This window comes from Acartia tonsa, chromosome 8 (genome assembly GCF_053477335.1).
Source record: "Acartia tonsa isolate MP-2025a chromosome 8, ASM5347733v1, whole genome shotgun sequence".
In the NCBI taxonomy this organism is placed as follows: Eukaryota; Metazoa; Arthropoda; class Copepoda; order Calanoida; family Acartiidae; genus Acartia; species Acartia tonsa.
In genome coordinates, this window is record NC_137267.1 from 11,951,353 (window position 1) to 11,970,154 (window position 18,802).

Consider the following 18,802-nt stretch of genomic DNA (forward strand, 5'->3'; position numbering starts at 1 on the left):
ATTGAAAGGTGAAAATAGTTCAAATTTCTTTGTTATTTCCATGGTAATTTTGGATATCAATAGTCGCTGTTTTCAATTATTCGTTGCTTTGCAAGAACGGCTGCAGATTGAAAATGGTCAGTAGTCAGAGTCAGTCAGTAAAATTTGGACTGCTGGGAAGTTAGGGTGTGCTCATAATTACCAGTTTTGAAAATGTGTGTGTGATGGTTACAATTCAAGGGAAACTATTCAGTTTAAGCTATCATTTGTTCAGTTTATATTCATTCTTTCATTGAAAAGTGACCTTAATTTAACAATATAATCCTTAAATTTACGATCAGGCGGTTGAAAGGGGGTATTTACACCCCGTTAATTTTATCAGGAGAGTGAATACACCCCTTCTTAAAATAAACTAAACCATTAAATAAAAATGCCATTTTTATAGTCAAAATTGGCTTTATATTCATATTTTATCAATGTTATCTATTTACATCACATTTTTAAAAACTACTTATGAACATAATGGTCCTTATTTGAATATCAATATTATTTAGGTATATTTTATTTACATAAAACTCATATTCCTGCAATTTTTAGTAATGCAGCTTCTCTACGGAAACAATCATGTCTGTCTGTCAGTTTGTCGGTCTGTAACGTTCCCAGGACACAAAATATCTTTCATCTTAATTAAGAATTAAACTGTATACAAAGTTTCTTGTATTAGACTAACAGATCGGCACAGAGATATTAAAATCCTCAACTCTTCAGAAATTCCATTTTTTACTGATTTCAGGTGATTTTATCTAAATTTAACTTCTTTAATATTCGTTTGATTATTGAAATCATAAATTTAAATTTCATCGTTAAAGTACAATAATTCTTTATTGAAAATACACTTTTAAACGACAGTGAAAGAAAACTTGGCGTGACGGACAAACAGACGTAAAGACAGACAGGGTCAATTACAGAGTAGCTTTGCTACATATGTGTGTGTGTGGTTGTAGCATAGCCAGGGATCTAAAGGGATAAGGCAATGGCCGATTAATTGATGTACATCCAAATTATTACACAAAATTAACCCTTCTGTAGATTAGAATTAATGGTTGAAACGTTTGGACACTCAATTTAATAAACTAACTATTAAAACAATTAAAATTCCCCAAAGTTGTTAAGACAACGAATAAGATAAAGCAATTTTAAGACTTTTGGGCCAGTGTAATAAACAAACCATTGTAACCTGTCTCTCTGGGGATAACGGTGGAAGCTGAAAACTGCATAAGACTTGTATATTAGCTTCGCATCACCTAAAATTATAAAGTATTTTTATGGGAATATTCCTTTTCGTGGCAACGCCCCTTAAGGGGCGATTCGTCGTATTTTTAAAATGGCTTTTTATAGGTTAGGTGATTGCCCCAGAGGGTTAGGCATTTGGCCCCGCAGGGTTAGAGCCCCCCGCAGTGTCTAGAAATAGGAGAAAACCTACTGTGAAAAATACGAAGAATCGCCCCTTAAGATGCGTTGCCACGAAAGGGACTATACCCATTTTTATTTATTTAAAAGCTTTGTTCGTCAGTTCATAGTAAGTAAATAAAACACTCCTTATTTGAAATAAGACAAGGGTAATAATATCCATTCTTTTTATAAATTATCAGGATGTATGTCTTGTTTTTTTGTCTGTCTGTGTATACAAAAGGATCTTTTAACCGCTGGACCAATATGATTGTCCCTTACAGGGAAGCTTCTCATAGGTCCAGGGAAGGTTTATAGCTATTTTTGGGAAAGCTAACACCAACCTCCAAAGAGAAATAAAGACAGATTATTAAAAATCCTAAATTTGGAAAGCTTAGTTTAGATAAATTATTTGATTACAGCAGTTTAAATCTTTCTTAAAAACATTGTGGACATAATTTTTTTCTGAATATAGAGGAGCGAGACTCCTAATAAAAAAATAAGCACAAAAACTTGAAAGCTTGTTATGGGTTTATTAAACTTTTTAGGGGAAGGGGGCCACTTAAAAAAACAAAAAAAACTTCTCTAGAATTCAGGTCCGTTTCGCGCGTTACTGGTCGTTAGGCATGCTAGAATCGTCCTGTTGATTTAAAACAATTCATTATGATTCCTGAAACAGTTTGGTGCAACTTAGAAAGCATAGCAACTCCGTAATCATTACCAGAAAGTCTGTATGTCCACTTTAACATAAGTCACTCTATGTTTGCCGATGTCCGTTTGTTTGTCTGATTGGATAAGCTTCGCTTTTAGGGATGTTGTCTATTGTCATCCTTTTTTCTTAAGATAATCTGTCTGTCTAAGACTTTATCATATATACACAAAGATGTTATGCATTTACTGTTTTTAAAGTTGAGCATCTTTATATTCCCCATATCTGTCTGTCAGTCATATAATTATAAAGTATCTTAATAGCAGTGAAAGCGAAGCTTTTCTATAATTAGGATCGGTCCGTCCGTACGTCCGAACGTCCTTACGTAACGGATAGCTTTTTTCGTTAATTTAGACATGTTAGAATTGTCCTATCGATTTAAAACTTTGCATGGTGATTCATGTTATAGTTAGATATGATTTAGAAAGCGTAGCTACTCTATAATCGTTATCAGAATGTACGAACGTCCATTTTTAACATGTTGATTTTTTCCCTTTTTAAAAGCGAAGCTTTTCTATAATTAGGGTCGGTCCGTCCGTCCGTCCGTCCGTATCGGATAGCTTTTTTCGTTAATTTAGGCATGTTAGAATTGTCCTATCGATTTCAAACTTTGCATGGTGATTCCTGTATTAGTTAGGTACGATTTAGAAAGCTTAGCAACTCTATATTCGTTATCAGAATGTCCGTACGTCCATTTAACATGTTGATTTTTTTCCTTTTTTAACAATAATTTTTTATGTGATCTAATTATCCGATTGATCTGATTTTTGGTATATTGATTCCTGGGACAACAAAGTACAATATTATAAGCGAAGCAACTCTATAATCAAGTCCTTAAAATGTAAGTATGTCCATAAACATTATTCTGTATCAAGCGGTTTTTCAACAAATTTACTTACAATTTTGCTTCGTCTCTTATGCATTTATATTCTGATTATTCAGTTCTGATACTATACAAGTGTTAATGTACATTTGTCATACCGTTTTCAGAGCATCGCTTTCATTGATGTTGTCATCCTTGTTTTACCTAAAATGCTGGTCTACGTATAGATAAAAGTGTCCTTCTCTCGGTGTATCACTTAACTGACCCAGTTTTAAAAAAATCTGATGAAATTATATTTGGGGGTGATTTCAATGCGAATTTTCTAAACTTTGATTCCCACAACCAAACAAATGATCTTTTGAACCTATTAATATCCTCTTCTTTTCTACCAATGATTACTCTACCTACTAGAATTTGTCAAAATTCAGCAACTCTCATTGATAACATTTTTAGCAATAAAAAGCAAGAATTTTATGAAAGCGGCCTAATTATATCTTCTATTTCTGATCATCTCCCAATTTTTTACTTAAATGTAACTTGTGAAAAAAATACTTCAAACCAAAAACAATATTATTATGATATGAGTCCAAATAACGTAGAAACCTTTAAAGAGAAACTCTCTTCGCAAAATTGGGAAGGTGTTAATAATGATAATATTCCGAAAAGTGCATTTGAAAGTTTTGGTAACATATTAGAAAAGTACTTTAAAGAGAGTTTCCCTTTAAAAGAAAAATGTGTAAACAAAGGAAAAGTTCCTATTAACCCGTGGATGTCACAGGAGTTATTAAAAATCAGAAAAGCCAAAAATAGGGCCTTTAAAAACAAACTTAAACATAGGACTGAATCTGCTGAAAATAAATTTAAATGCCTAAATAATAAATTCAAAAAACTTGCTAGAAAAGAGAAGAAAAAATATTACCATGAAAGATTTGAAGATTGTGTTACTGATATCAGAAAGACTTGGTCGCTAATTAACTTAATAGTCAAGAAAAAAAAGTGTAAAAATGACGTGCCTTGTGTTTTTACAGATGCACAAAAATCCTATAATACTTTCTCTGATATAGCCAATGGTTTTAATGATTTTTTTGTTGATGTTGGGCCAAGACTTTCTGAATCAATACCTCAATCTTCTAAATCTTTCAGGGATTTCTTGGGGGATCAATATGATGAAGAATTTAACTTTCAGGAAGTAAACTCTTTTATTATCAATATAACTTTGTCCAAATTAAAATCAAAATCAAGTGTAGGAAATGATAATATCTCTATGAAACTTTTAAAAGAAATAATGCCAATAATTGTAAAGCCTATCACTCACCTGTTTAACCTCTCTTTAAACACTGGCTACATTCCTGATAACTATAAATGTGCAAAAATTATACCTATTTACAAAGCTGGTGAAAGAGATAGATTTGACAATTATCGTCCTATTTCCATACTTCCAGCCCTCTCTAAATTACTTGAGAAAATTGTTGCTTTTCAAATGATTAGATATCTTGAGGGAAACAAAATGTTATATCAACATCAATATGGCTTCAGAAGGTCAAGAGATACACAACAACCACTGATACATTTAATCAACAAAGTTTATGACGGACTGAATAAGCCCCAATCAGAATACAGTGCCTGTGTGTTTCTTGACCTTAAAAAGGCATTTGACACGTGTGATATACCAATTTTACTATCCAAACTAAAACACTATGGTTTTAAAGGTGTATCTGCAAAATGGTTTGAAAATTATCTAACTAATAGAAAACAGTATGTTGAAATAAATGGTGTAAAGTCCGAAGAAAAAGTATTAACCCATGGAGTACCACAGGGCTCTGTCATTGGACCAATTTTGTTCTTGTTGTATATAAACGACCTTCCAAATTCAACAACCTTATTTTGTAGCCTTTTTGCAGATGACACAATCTTTTGTAAAACCTCAAGTAATTTAGAAACCATAAAAACATCATTAAATGAAGAATTAGATAAGGCATCAGTATGGTTTAGGGCAAATAAACTTTCTTTAAATGTATCTAAAACAAAATACATGGTCTTCAGACTTAGCAGTATGCAACCTGTCAATAATAACTTTAGAATCTTCATTAATGGGGAGGAAGTTGAGAGAATCAGCAATGAAAATGAAACAAAGTCTTTTAAATTTGTTGGGGTACATCTTGATGAATTTCTCAATTGGAATGAGCATACAAAAATGGTAAAAAACAAAGTTTCTAGTTCTCTATATGCATTAAATCAAATAAAAAATGTTCTCCCATCAAAAACTTTGAAAACGATTTATTCCTCAATGATTTTGCCTCACTTAAATTATTCTAATATCACATGGGGTCTCTCTAAAAGTAAAGATATTGATCAAATAAGAAAACAACAAAAAAGGGCAATAAGGATTATTGTAGGTGCTAATTATAATGCACACACTGAAATTTTGTTTGGACAATCTAAAATCTTAAAATTTGATGATTTGGTAAATTTAAACATTTTGAATTTTATAAGTAAATTTTTTCATAAGAAACTCCCAGAAAGCTTTGATAACATGTTTAAAGTTCTTTCTTCTCAGAGATCAAAAAAGTTACTGATAAGTATACCTAAAACAAAACATCTTGAATATTTTCCAGCAGTGTCATTTCCAAAACTTTGGAATAACTTGAGAAATGAAATAAGGCTTTCAGACTCTGTAAAGAAATCATTGTCCATGATTAAAAAAGATTATTTTTTAAACTATAAATCATTTCATTGCAACAAAAGAAAATGCTTTTCCTGTAAGAAATAAAATCTGTACCAACTTCTGTAACTGTAAATAGTTATTTAGTCAACCCACTTAATTATTGATCTATTAAATTTGTGTAAATATCTTTATATAATAAATAATTTTTGTAATTCTCGCTATAAATAAAATAATAAATGAAATCAATTAAAGGGGTAAATTTACGGCCTACTCCAAGGCTTAATTACTCCTTGCTATGCAATTTTTAAAATATGATTTTATATGTATATTTAATAATTTAAATGTATTGCATTAGTTAATAAATTCTATTCTAAGATCTCAACAACTGAAGAGGGGTGGTTAATTTCTTTCTTGAAAAATAGACAAAGGCAAATAAATTTTTTTGTAAAGTCATTGTTGTTATTTTATAAAGCTGTTAAATTTCCTAATGTATTTATCCAACTGAAGATTGTTCTTGACATGAAACACTGTGTATTGGACTTATCAAATAAAAATAACATGTTTAATTAAACTGTGTTGATCACTCTATGTAATGTCTCATAAAGGAAGTTACATATCTATCCTTTTATAAAGTTACTCTCAAAGTCATATTTGGCAATGACAATTCATTTCCACAAGAAGTATCGCAATGACAAGCTTAAAGAAGTAATAGTAAATTGTAATACAGTCTAAATTTAGAAATGATTAATAGTAGCCAAAAAGAGTGATATGCAGTATAATTTAAGAATAAAGTTTTGCGAGGTCTATTGTTACAAACAAACATACAGACACACAAACAAACATATTTCTTCTCATATAAGATAATAATGGATGCGCGCTTTCCTCTTGCGTACTGGCAGACGGACAGATGTAAATTATAGAGCATCTTCGATACAAGCCAATTTATTTTAATCTTTTCAAATGTGTTAATTTTAGAACAAAAAATGTTCTAAATCAAAATTGTCTTAATTTTTTTTGCATGGTTGATCGGAGTTTAATCTTTGCAAACGGAGTGTCTTCACCTCCGCAAATCCTTATATTAAAAGGATCTTTGTCTTTGTGTGTGTCTGTCAATCTCTGTGTGTGTACCGAATGATTTCGCTAAGTACTGAACCGATATGGTTCTCCTTTACAGTGTAGCATATCACAGGTCCTGGGAATGTTTATAACTATTGAAGGGGAGGTTACCACCACCCTCCCAACCGAAGTCGCCAAAAATCTAAAAATACTGGTATTTTATGGAAGAGAAAACATTTTACTTCCCCCTTGTTATATTCGAAGCCATCTTGTCTACAAAGACCATTGCATATCAAAGCTAATATTTTATTTCTGGCTCATTAGTGAATTTCTATCACCCCAGGGAGCAATGAAAACCCCAATTTTTCTTTTTCAAATAAATTGAAAATATGGGGGGGGGGAGTTGTTCTTTCCCTATGCCTAGCCTCTGCGGAGAGCCCAAACCCGCGGGGCTACTTAGTCCCGTATAACCTAACATAACCAGTAATAAACAAACAAACAACAAACTAAACACTCACCCCATATTTTCAATTATATTGAAAATATGGGGAAGGGGGGTGAAAGGGTTTTCAGTGCTCTCAACAAGATTTATCTGGTTTGTTTGACGTAAACTTTGATTTTGATGAAAATTTCAAAAATATTTCTATTTTCGGCAGGGTTGGAACACCAAAATCAGCACACTTTTGCAGGCCTCGCATTATCAACAATTTCTTAGTCATTTAACACCTATTGGACAAATAAAACACATCATTAGTGAAAATTATATTGTTAAACGAAATATATATCAATTTATTAAAATACATTTTTTTATTTTTTTAAGAAGCACAACTTAAATAATTTCTTAGGATTTGTACAGTAAACAAGAATAAAGTAGAAATAGAGAAAATCTTGTGAAAAGTCCATTAAATGATAGCAATTAAGATTTTCTACAAAAACTGAGTTGTTGTTTGATCAATGTTCATGCAATTTATAATCCATGTATAAAAATAACAGGATCTATGTCTGTCTGTCTTTAACAAAGGATCTCGCTTTTAGGTGGTCGATGTCCTTTCCAAAAAAAATCTACCCCTCCAAATTTTTTAATACTATAATAATATCACCTCAAGATTCCCTATAGGCCTCTTGGGGCATTTCCGCTAGTGATAAATAAAGCATACATATTGTAGTGAGGTGCGTAGATATAATTTGCTCTTTAATAATAAATACTCATTGGCGTAAGGACAGATAGACCTATATACTATTATTAAAGAGTAGCTGTGCTACTATACAATTAGAAAATCTTTTTTTTTTGTGTAAATTAAAAAACTTGTGTAAGAATTTGTTTGTGAAACTGTGAAGATATTACGTAGATTTTACTTTTCCTACACACGGATATGGTTATAAATTCTGTGATTTTAATTGAAATTTCAAACTGAATGAGAGGGTAGACAATTGGCTGTTTATTAAACTAGTTCCCAAAACAATAGCGTTTTCATATTTGTTAGCTTAACAACTTTGAGGAACTCTTGCTGAAACGTTTCAAACACTAAGCTAATTGGGGATAAACATAAATTTATCGGCCAATGTCTTATCCCTTTAGATTCCTGATTTTAGAATCAGTAATATTTGTGTACAATGTTATTTTTCATCTACATACTTTATATATATTATTAATTTTTTAGTAAAAATATTAGTTTTTTACTTCCATTTTATTTATGTTTATTACTATATCATCTTTTCATGGGTCCTTAGTCTCTAGGTGCTTTGTCATTTGTAAGCAATATTCAAAGGCCTAAAACAATCAAAAGAACTATAACAAGCTTACCGTTAAAGACATGTTACGCTTGAGACAAACAAACTTCTTTTTATTATCTCAGCGACTGCTTAGTGGCTCACCTGCCATCTAGGGGCTCTGCATTCAAAGGGGTATGAAAGGGGGAAGACAAATAGCATAACACAATCCTCGGACCTATATGAAGCTTCTACAATAGGAAAATTTATTCAGTTCAGTAGTTATTAAAATTTCTTCACCCCCTAAAAAGTGGTGGTGGCAAAACCCTGTGCACACCACTGAATTTGAGGAAAATATAGATTAATTTGACACCAACGTTATATGATTTAAATGGAATGTTTTTCCCGGTTCGTAATCTTGAAATTTTTATTCCCATAACCATTTCCTACCATTCGATATATAATTACTTGGATATTGCATCAGATTTTCACCTACTCTAAAAAATGGCATTTCCAGTTGGGCCTTTCGCTAATATAACAATACGCCCTTTCAATCCCTATTACCCCCTCTCCTTCTATTGAAGGACATACTGACAAATAAATGAGGACTATATTATCAACCTAAATTTAGGACATTAATTCCCCTGTAATAATATCCACATATAATATATCGATTTTCTTAACTGGATTCATTAATTGAAAAAAACAAACGTCATTAAGATGTTTTTAACAAGGACACTAATTAACATAGTTGAATAACACGCTTACAACATTTTTATTGAAAAACACTAAAGTGAAAAAAGGAATAGTTTATTTAACGTGTAAATGTAAGTAGAACAAGGATGGCAACATCCATAAAAGCGAAGCTCAAAAACGGTATAACCAACGGACATTACCAATTGAGTATGAACAAAATATGATTGTATGTCCTAACAAAATCGTAATTAAATTTGTTACAAAACTTGTTGTAATAAGAATCAGTATTCCAAAAATCAGATGAATAGGTTAATTATAATTAAAAGAATATTGTCAAAAGGGTTAAAATTTAAAATGTTTTAAATGGACATGAGGATTTTCTGATAACGATTATAGAGTTGATACGCTTTCTAATTCGTACTTAACTGTTATATGAATCATCAGGCAAGGTTTGAAATCGATAGGACAGTTCTAACATGTCTAAATCTGTTACATGAAAAAAGAAACTGTTACGGACGGAGGGATTGACGGACCCACCCTAAGTATAGAAAAGCTTCGATTAAAAAATATAGCAACGATGCATTTTGATATTGTAATAAGATTTTAATATATAAGATATCTTATGGAGTAGCTATGCTATTAAAAGTGGAAAAATCTTGAATATTTGTATTTAAAGCCATATTTAAATTTTCTAGAACAAAGCCTTTTGTAATATAAACCTATACATGACTTTTCAATTTAATTATACATGCATTTTGTTTAAAGTAGTGTTTTTTTCTGTTTATTATGATCTCAGAAACTTTTTTTCTTGTAAACATATAAAGAATATCTATCAAAACATAATTAAGAAATAGGATGTATATTTATTGTTTATCTGTCTGTCTGCGTGTCTGTACCAAAAGATCTCTCTAAGTAATGAACCGATATGGCCTTTATTCGTTGGATAAAAAACTTTGGGCACTGTTATTAAATTTTGATTCGTTGGTTAAAAAATTAGCAGTGTCTAAACTTTATAACCAATGATTTAAATCTACAGAAAGTGTTATCATCATTGGGGATGTAAAACAATTTATCGTCCATAGTTTAATAATCTTGAGAAAATGGATGTAGAATATATACGTGGATTATATTGACAAGGGAATATTTGTCGTCAATTTAGCATGCTAAATTGGACCTTATTCATTGGTCAGTTCGTTCATCCAGTAGAAGGGGATGGGGTAAATGGTGTGAATGTGGGCTATCATCGTTTATTAAGCCAGCCGCGAGCATCAATTTATAGGAGTAAATGAAAATCTGCTGTAATAATATATCGATTCTTAAGAATAACCAATTTTGTTTTAAGGTGAAAATGGTTGATATTCGGATACTGTTATTACTATCATTATTGTCCAGCAAATCTCACGGATTTCCTGGTAATATATTAAATAGTAAGAGGTAAGTTTTAATTTTATTAATTCGTATATGAAAGTAACCGATATGGTTCTTCGTTACAGTATAGCTTCTCGTAGTTCCTAGGAAGTTTAAAGCTATTTTGTGCACTAGCACTAGCCCCTAGTAACGTGTATAAAATAAACAAAGATGACAAAAACATTTAAATATCAAGAACAGAAGGGGTAATTTTGTGTATCATCATTGGAGATGTACATCAGTTTTTCATAGAAGCTGATTTAACCCTTAACAGTCGGGCCCCTTGCCGCACCTTAATCAGTCGGGGGGGGGGGGGGCGTTCAACGTCCCCCTCATTATCTCAGTTCCTATTAGAGCTAGAGGGCTAAAATTTTTTGTGCAAGTCCCCTGTGTTATGGTAAATTTCCGACCTTAAGTAAGTCAAGGTCGATTTCCGCTTCCTTCACCCTTTTATTTAACAACCTTTGTTTTTAGGTCCTTTTTTACTTAAAAATGTCAAACGGCTGTAATTTTTTTATTTTTAAAGCTAGAAGAAATTTTTTTTTGCAGAAAATGTTTATTTTTATTTAAATTTTATAATTGAAATATCAAAACATAAGTTTCAGCGGCCGCAGCTGTACTTGGCAGCTGCCAGCCGCCGCAGTCGGCGGTCGGCGGGAAAACGGCGGCGGATCTTTATGAAATTTTAATACATTATGTAGACATGTAAGAAAAGCTTAAGTTTAAAATTTGAAGTCTCTAAGTCAAAATTTGCGGCCACAGGAGCATTTTAAAGATTTCTGGAGACCTGGAGGATCAGGACCTGCAGGATCATACCTGGAACCTGAAATTGGCTTGAACACCTGTATTTAATATGAGGATGTACTACTAGAGGATATTTTAGTATTTTGGTAAGATAAAATGCTTTGTTTAAGTCAAAAACAAATTTTTGTTCTTTACCTGGATGACCCTGCCAGGTTTGCTGGCATCCTGTGCCCGCCAGGATGGAGATATTAAAAAAATTACAACTCTCAGTTATGTGTCATACCCATACTTAAAAAGTCAAGCAGTTTGGGCTCTTTATCTTTCACACACAGAAAATGAGATAAAAAAAACCGGATGGGGGGGCGTTCAACGCCCCCCCCCCCCGACCGTTAAGGGTTAATCCTTTTATACCGGAGAGACAAACTGGTGAATAGAAACAGAAACTCAATTTGAATTTATAGAGTAGCTTTTTGTTTTTATGTATTTCAGTTAACTGTTCTTTTTATTTGACACAGGGACAAGGGAATGATATTCTGACAAATAATTCTAATGGAAAATTTCACCACAACCCCCCTCCCATTTTCCTCCCTTTCTTACCCACCCCTCTTCAGTTAAATGAAACACTTTAAAAGGTTTCGTGATTTTTGTAGAAAACTTTAAAAGGTTTCGTGATTTTTTTTATAGAATTTATTGTTAGAAAATCTACCCCTGATTTGACATAATATTTGACATAATTGTTTTAGTTTGTATGGTATACATAATCCTTGCAATCATAAATTTCCAACAACTTCAGAACTACCTCATCATGTCAGGTTTGTCATTCATATCCTTTTAGAAAATTAACAGGATGGCTGAAGTATCTCTCTAACCACTGAACCAAAATGGTTCTCCTTTACGATGTAAATGCTTCTCATAGGTCCTTTTTTTTGGGGGGTGGGGGAGTATATAACAACCTTAAAGAAATTATCCCTAGAAAAAATTCCCTTCCCCCCTACCAAAATTTTAGATGTGTTTGACTGCCCCCCACCTTCCCCTCAATCTTAAGTGCTTATAGATGCCTAAAAGGGGCGTCTATGTGTCCGTGTTTCTGTCTTTTTTCTTTGGGAGAGGGTATTCACCACCCTTTTGCAATCTTTGAATAACTTTTAAAATAAAATAAAAATTGTAGAGTCGAATCTTCCACCCCTTACTCAATTACTCAAAGAGGACTCTAGGGGCGTAGTCAGAAGTAGTAGATATTGTGAAATCTTCACAAGAAATTCATCTTTATAAACTGCCAAGAAAATTATAGTTTCATTATAGCGCAGAAGTACAAATGAACTGAGTTTTATTGTTATATGAATCTTTATAAAAGAATTACAGAGATATTATTTGCCTTGAGGTAGCTTCTAGTGGACTTAATAATTTCTTAACGATGTCTTTATAGTCAAGAATTGGAGTCACTTGAATAGTAAAAAGGACTATGAGCGTGCAGAAGGGGATGCTGACACCCATAATTGAATTAAAATTTCTAGGCCTACATTTCTCTTTTTTCAGCCCCTGGCAAAACCCTGTACACACCACTGTTAATTACATATTAATTATATTGAATTTTTAGATTGGCCACAGCTCCACGACAAAAGAGAGCGACAAGAAATAATATGAAAATAAAAGTAAAAATTATCATAAATTTTTTTTTTTAAAGTAGCGCAGCTACTCTATATCTACTGTATGTTAAAATGTCATCTTTCTTTACGCACATACAGACCTATACACACTGAATGAAACACAGCTCTGCTACTTAAAATTTCTAAATATGCACTTTGCTTAATTTGAAATTTTTTTTATTTTTGTTTGTGGCTTAAGATTTCGACAACTAATAACCTTATTGAATCCCATTTTTGGAAGGTTTTAGGCTATCTTATTGGCATAGCCTAACTCGTTGAGTGTTAGGGACACGGTTGCTAGTTTTATATATTTTGTCATTCAAAACAAACAATTTAATTTTTTTTTCAATATGGCTTCAAACCCGATATCCGCTGAACCCATAACAAAAAATTATTTATTGTGTCATATAAATAGACAATTATTCACGAATATTAAAATTAAGGAAATTTATAATAGTTTTGTTGGTCAGAGCTTTCTGGAAGTAATATTTTTTTTTATTTTACTATCCGGAGAAAGCTGTCTATACGATGCAAGAATTAATTATGTTTTTTCATTTTAGGTTTTGTATCACAAGAGTGTTGAAGAGTTGGTTGATTGGAAGTAAGAATATTATTTCCATGAATTATTACATCCATTAGGGATTGTCAGATATCTTAAGGGAGAAGACAATGGACGAATAATTGATATACACCACTAATGATAATAATTTAAATTACTCATTCTGTTGATTAGATTTATTGCTCGAAAAGTTCGGATACTACATACAATTTTAGAATTAACCAATCAAAACTCGATAAAAGTAAACAAAGTTTTTAAGCATGATAAAACTTTAGGTTGGAGTCTAATGTCCCCTGCCTTCCTGACAAGATCCTATTGAGAAATGTCTTTTGAGGCGTGACTGACAGACCGACGGACCAAGTAGATATAAGTGCTTAACTGATTGATTTTTCCTTTTAAGGGAAACTTCACACAGGACAGGGATGGATTTTGGCTATTTTACTTTCAGATTAAAACCTGGGGCATAGTTTTAAGCTATTTTTATTAACATTTTCTTTCTTTTTGGAAACAGATCTCTTAGATGCTAGGAGTACATCTTTAATAGCAGCCCACAAATCACATTCCATCAAAGACAAAGCCAATTATATAGTAGCTTCGCTACTAAAAATGGTTTAATGACATGATTTTTAAGGCGGGATATAGTGAAGAGGAAAGTTGTACCTGACGCTGCTAAATACTGGGAATCTAGATTAAAGGTATTTATTAAAAAAACAGACGGACAGATTAAGAGAACTATAGAGTAGATACTCGTAAGAGTTATCACAAAAAATTTCAAACATCAAACTTTTTTACTAGCCGTGAAAAATACGCCTTTCCTCTAACGCTGCTTAGCCTATGTAAGAACAGACATTGAGAATTACAGAGAAGCTGCACTAGTATTAACAACCAGTAATAGTTATTTCATGTATCGTATTATAAACGGCTTTCCGCGGATATAGAATGTACAATTATAAGATTAAAACTAGTTTTTTTAGCCCCGAGGTGCCGGAGGCACCGGCTAAAAAAACTGGTTTTAATCTTATGATTGTACATTTCTATATTCGTAGAAAACTGGATATAATACGATGCTAGACATAGTTTTTTCGTATGGATGAGAACCGGTTCCTATCCACCGGATTCGAATGAATACGAGAAAATAAATTTCCAAAATATGATTAACAAGGACAATCAAGTAAATAAGTAACACAGCAATGCATATCTTTTAAAAATAAAATCAGAACAATTACTGTATGACATAAAATAATTTTCCAGTACGGCTTCGAAACCGATTAATATCCGCTGGATTAGAACCCGGTTCTCAGCCATACTGAAAAATCATATATAGCATCGTATTACCGACAATTTTCCACGAATATTAAAATAAAAATCATAAAATTAATAGCAGTTTTGTTAACCCAACCCGGGTCGCGGAAAACTGACCAAAATACGATGTGTTAAATAACTTTGAATTGAATATAAAACTAAGAACCCTTTAGAATGAGTTAGGAGGGGGGGGGGGGGGAGGGATTTAAGGTAGTATGATTAACTAAAATGATGAAAATGAACAACGTTTGTGCTAATTTTGTCAATAAATTAATAAATATGACTTTATTTTCTTGCATAGGTAGTAAATTCTGGGAAAACAATTCTGTTGAACAGAAAATGTGAGAATAATCAATATTTCCTTTCCCCTGAAGATCCAACTCAATATTGTAAAAACAGGTAATTTTTAAAAGAAAGATTTTCTATAATTAGGGTTGGTCCTTGAGTCCTTCCGTACATATGAACATCTGTTTGTAACTGATAGCTATTATAAAAAGTTTAACAACTCTATCATCGTTACCAGAGCGTCAGTTTTGGACATGTCGAGTTAATTTTTTGGCAACAATTGCTTAATGCTCGTTTGTTCTACCAAAGATTTTGAAACTTTTCATCCTTGTTATTTTACAGTTCGTTCGATTTGCCTTAAATTCCAATTTTTTTTTTACATATTTCTGTAGGATTAGTGACTCGTCAAAAATGTTGGTATAAAACAGTTTGCCTGTTAGTTTGACCTTACCCCATTAAACTTTATAACTCCTGTTTTCTCCACTTTAAAATTAAAAAAAAATACATTAAAACTCCCCTATCAAAACTATGAAACCTCTTATTTTACCCACATAAAAAGCTTGGACTTCCTTTCTGGTATTCCCTTTCTTTTCTTTACATGTGTTTGTGCCTGTTTATCTCAAATTTAGCTTGCTCTTCTGGACATCATTTATTGATCAGTTAATTAGCCCAATAGGAGGGGAGTAGATGGTGTAAAGGGGGTGTTATCAGAGTACTAGCGGCTTCGCCCCTAGCCTCTAGGGGCTGGGCCCCAAAAGTTTGCATCAACCTATTTTTGTGATAATTATATTTTAAAAAAAGTAAAAAAAAATTGGGGGGAGGGGTGGAAATTTTTTTTTTTTTTTTGGGGGGGGGTGGCGTTTTTTGAAGTGTGTCCCACTCCCCAAAAAATAGCTTAAATCCATCACAGGACCAGTAGGTATATTCCCTGAAGAGTAGAGCCCTATAGGATCAATGGTTACTGAGATCTTAAGCTTCAGACAGACAGTCAGACGGACGGACAGACAGACAGACAGACAGACAGACAGACAGACAGACAGACATCGTTCTACTTTGTATTATAGATATGAAAATCTGTTGTAACATCCAAGTAATAATATATCTATTTTTGTCTAGATGTGTAGAAACAACGTGTGGTGAATGGGTGGTACCTGAAGAACATCTAGGTAATATTTTTACTTTGCATGCCTGACATATAGACAGACCTAAATAACATAGAAGCCTTGAAATATGTTTCAATCTATTTACCTTGCCCCTAGTTTCTAGGTGGAGGACTGGGAGTCTAGGAAAAATCTTTAAACAACCCCTTTAAAATGATATATATTTTTAGAGGCCTGCTCAACCTGTGATGAAACTGGAAGAAATTGTGAAACATTAAAGGATGGGGGAAAAGTAAGTTAATTTCACTTTTATATTGCTTCGCCCCTGCCCTCAAGAAACAACACCACACCTTTTGTGACTTGAAAAAGCAATTTTTTTTTGGAAATGGATGTTTTTTTGCCTTTTGCTCAGGGGGATGTAAACTACCCCAATTCCCGAGCTTTATAACCTAAAAATCTGCTTTTGACCAAAACTAGACTTCTCTAAAAATCACACATACATTTACACATACAACTTACTTCTTTCTAATATAGAATTAGAAAAGTAGCATATTAATTATATGTAAATCATTTATTTAGTACCAGAAATACTACATTAATAATATCATTAGAATGATTGCAAGTCGCTTTATGTTAGCCACGACTACTTAAATGTAAATTCTTTCAAGGGTGTTTCTGGAGTTGATTTTATTCTGTATGTATCAGCAGAGGCTACGGACCAGTGTGTTGAAAACGTTGCTGAACAGGTAAATTCATAAATTAGCGCAGCTACTCTATAACTAGGGCATATATGTACGTACGTCCTTACCAGTGTTGTATGTTATTGGAGAGGCTACAGACCAGTGTTGAAAATGTTGCTGGGCAGGTAAATTCTTAAATTAGCGCAGCTACTCTATAACTTGGAGATGTCCATACGTCTGTCTGGACCAGTGTTGTACGTGTCCGCAGAGGCTACGGACCAGTGTATTGAAAATGTCGCTGTACAGGTGAATTCTACAGCTACTAAATAAAGATTACCTTCCCAATTTCAATTTTAAGGGGGATGTTTTTGTTGACACCCCCTAGAGTCACTCCATTGCACACAAGATATGATATTTAGGCAGAAACAGTAGCCTACGCCGCCCATTGTCAACAGGAGGAGGAGCTTGACCGACCAGTGGCTGGACATACCAACATCTGCCCGGGATCTATAAAGAAACCTGTAAGTTTAGCAAAAGTACTCTATAACGGGGTGGTTTCACACAAAGTATCCTCCCCCCATTTTATTTTTTAAATGAATTGAAAATAGGAGAGGGTGGGGGGAGGGGGTTGTGGCACGAATTAGTTTCTGTTTGGGTAAGAATATGTTGGATACTGGGTAGCCCCGCAGGGTTATGGCACAGCATGGTTAGGGCCCTTCGCTGGGGCTGGGCATAGACAAAAAACCCTTCCTTTTTAAAATTTATTTTCAACACATTTTTTTTCTGTTTGTCTGTCTGTTTGCTTCAAGTTTACTTACCTGCAAATTATTGCACATTGAAGTTAACGTGTTTTAAACGATGCTATATGATTAGAGCATCAAGGAAGGTTGTGTGGTTTTCTATTTTCTATTTTTTTTCTCTTTCTTTTTGTTTCTTTCTCTTGGTCCTTTTCTTTTTCTTTTTCTGTAGTTCTTTTCTCTCTCTAGATCCCTTTTTTCTTCTAATTTCATTTCTACTAGTGGACTTAAAGTTTCTTGTCACAAAATAAAAAAAACTGTCAGTCTTCTTGAAAAAAAAACAAACCTAAATTAAATTTATTTCAGCAACGAGATATTAGGAGTCTGACGTCAACTCTGAAACATGAACTTCTGCACGCCCTTGGATTCTCATCAAGCTTGTTTGCTTATTTCAGGTAGTTCAAGTTTTTACAAGGATGACAAAATCTATAAAAGCAAAGATCAACAAATTAAACAGACAAACATTGACAAAATAAAGTAACGCATTTTATACTTCATTTAGAGGTCTAAACTATCCATTACGGAAGAACTGATAAGCGGACCCTAAATAAAGAAAATCTTTGTTTTAACTAAAAGTATATTTTACATAAATTTTAGAGACAAAAACGGAAAGCCTCTGACACCCCGAGGGGACGATGGTAAACCCCCCATCAATTTTGAACTCCAGGTAAGTTTTTTTTAGCGAAGCTACTGTATAATTCACGTTGTCTGTCCGTAGTCAGTCAGTCAATAACGCTATTGTGGAAATGTGAGTTTCTTGGCTGCTATCGAGGATAGGTAGCTGAAATTTCCAGTAAAGATTCCTATGTGCATCTAGTCGATAAAAAGCGAAAAAAGGAGGGTAAGAAATATTACTTACAGATTGACAAACCGAAGGACAGCGAGAGCCAGAACACAAACACCCATAGAGTAGCTGTGCTTTTAAAAAAAAGTGTACCAGTCATCTCCAAGTCACGTGACCTGAACATTAATAACATAAATATTTTAGGTTCGACAGTGGAGTGACAAAGTTATTCAGGAATTCTTTACTTATAAAATCACTAGCTGCTGCGCTCTTAACATAAAAGGGCTCTTTAAAAAAATAGCAACACCATGTCAAATCTGAAATCTAAAAATGAAATAGTATAGAACAATACCTGAACCGATATAATTAATTCAATTCAATCCTAGGTTGCGTGGTTTGAAACATAAGTAT

The 18,802-nt window shown here is 33.0% G+C and overlaps 1 protein-coding gene across 1 annotated transcript; it reads left to right on the top strand.

Moving 5' to 3' along the window:
• The first annotated feature begins 152 nt into the window (after positions 1-152).
• Positions 153-18,718, top strand: LOC145326015 (leishmanolysin-like peptidase). Its single transcript, XM_080169101.1, has 15 exons — positions 153-217; positions 702-772; positions 10,430-10,521; positions 11,982-12,050; positions 12,836-12,890; positions 13,445-13,485; positions 14,075-14,138; positions 15,047-15,144; positions 16,147-16,196; positions 16,361-16,422; positions 16,799-16,876; positions 17,230-17,331; positions 17,914-18,002; positions 18,205-18,274; positions 18,596-18,718. The coding sequence occupies exons 3-15, from the start codon at positions 10,436-10,438 to the stop codon at positions 18,710-18,712; spliced, it is 981 nt and encodes a 326-aa protein (XP_080025227.1). The 5' UTR covers positions 153-217; positions 702-772; positions 10,430-10,435; the 3' UTR covers positions 18,713-18,718.
• The last annotated feature ends 84 nt before the right edge of the window (positions 18,719-18,802 follow it).

What these genes read in the sequence shown, in the direction of transcription:
- LOC145326015 (XM_080169101.1), top strand. Translation starts at nt 10,436, where the DNA reads ATGGTTGATATTCGGATACTGTTATTACTATCATTATTGTCCAGCAAA. An exon ending in GGTACCTGAAGAACATCTAG is followed by an intron (nt 16,197 to 16,360) that starts GTAATATTTTTA and finishes ATATATTTTTAG; the next exon opens with AGGCCTGCTCAACCTGTGAT. An exon ending in AGCTTGTTTGCTTATTTCAG is followed by an intron (nt 18,003 to 18,204) that starts GTAGTTCAAGTT and finishes CATAAATTTTAG; the next exon opens with AGACAAAAACGGAAAGCCTC.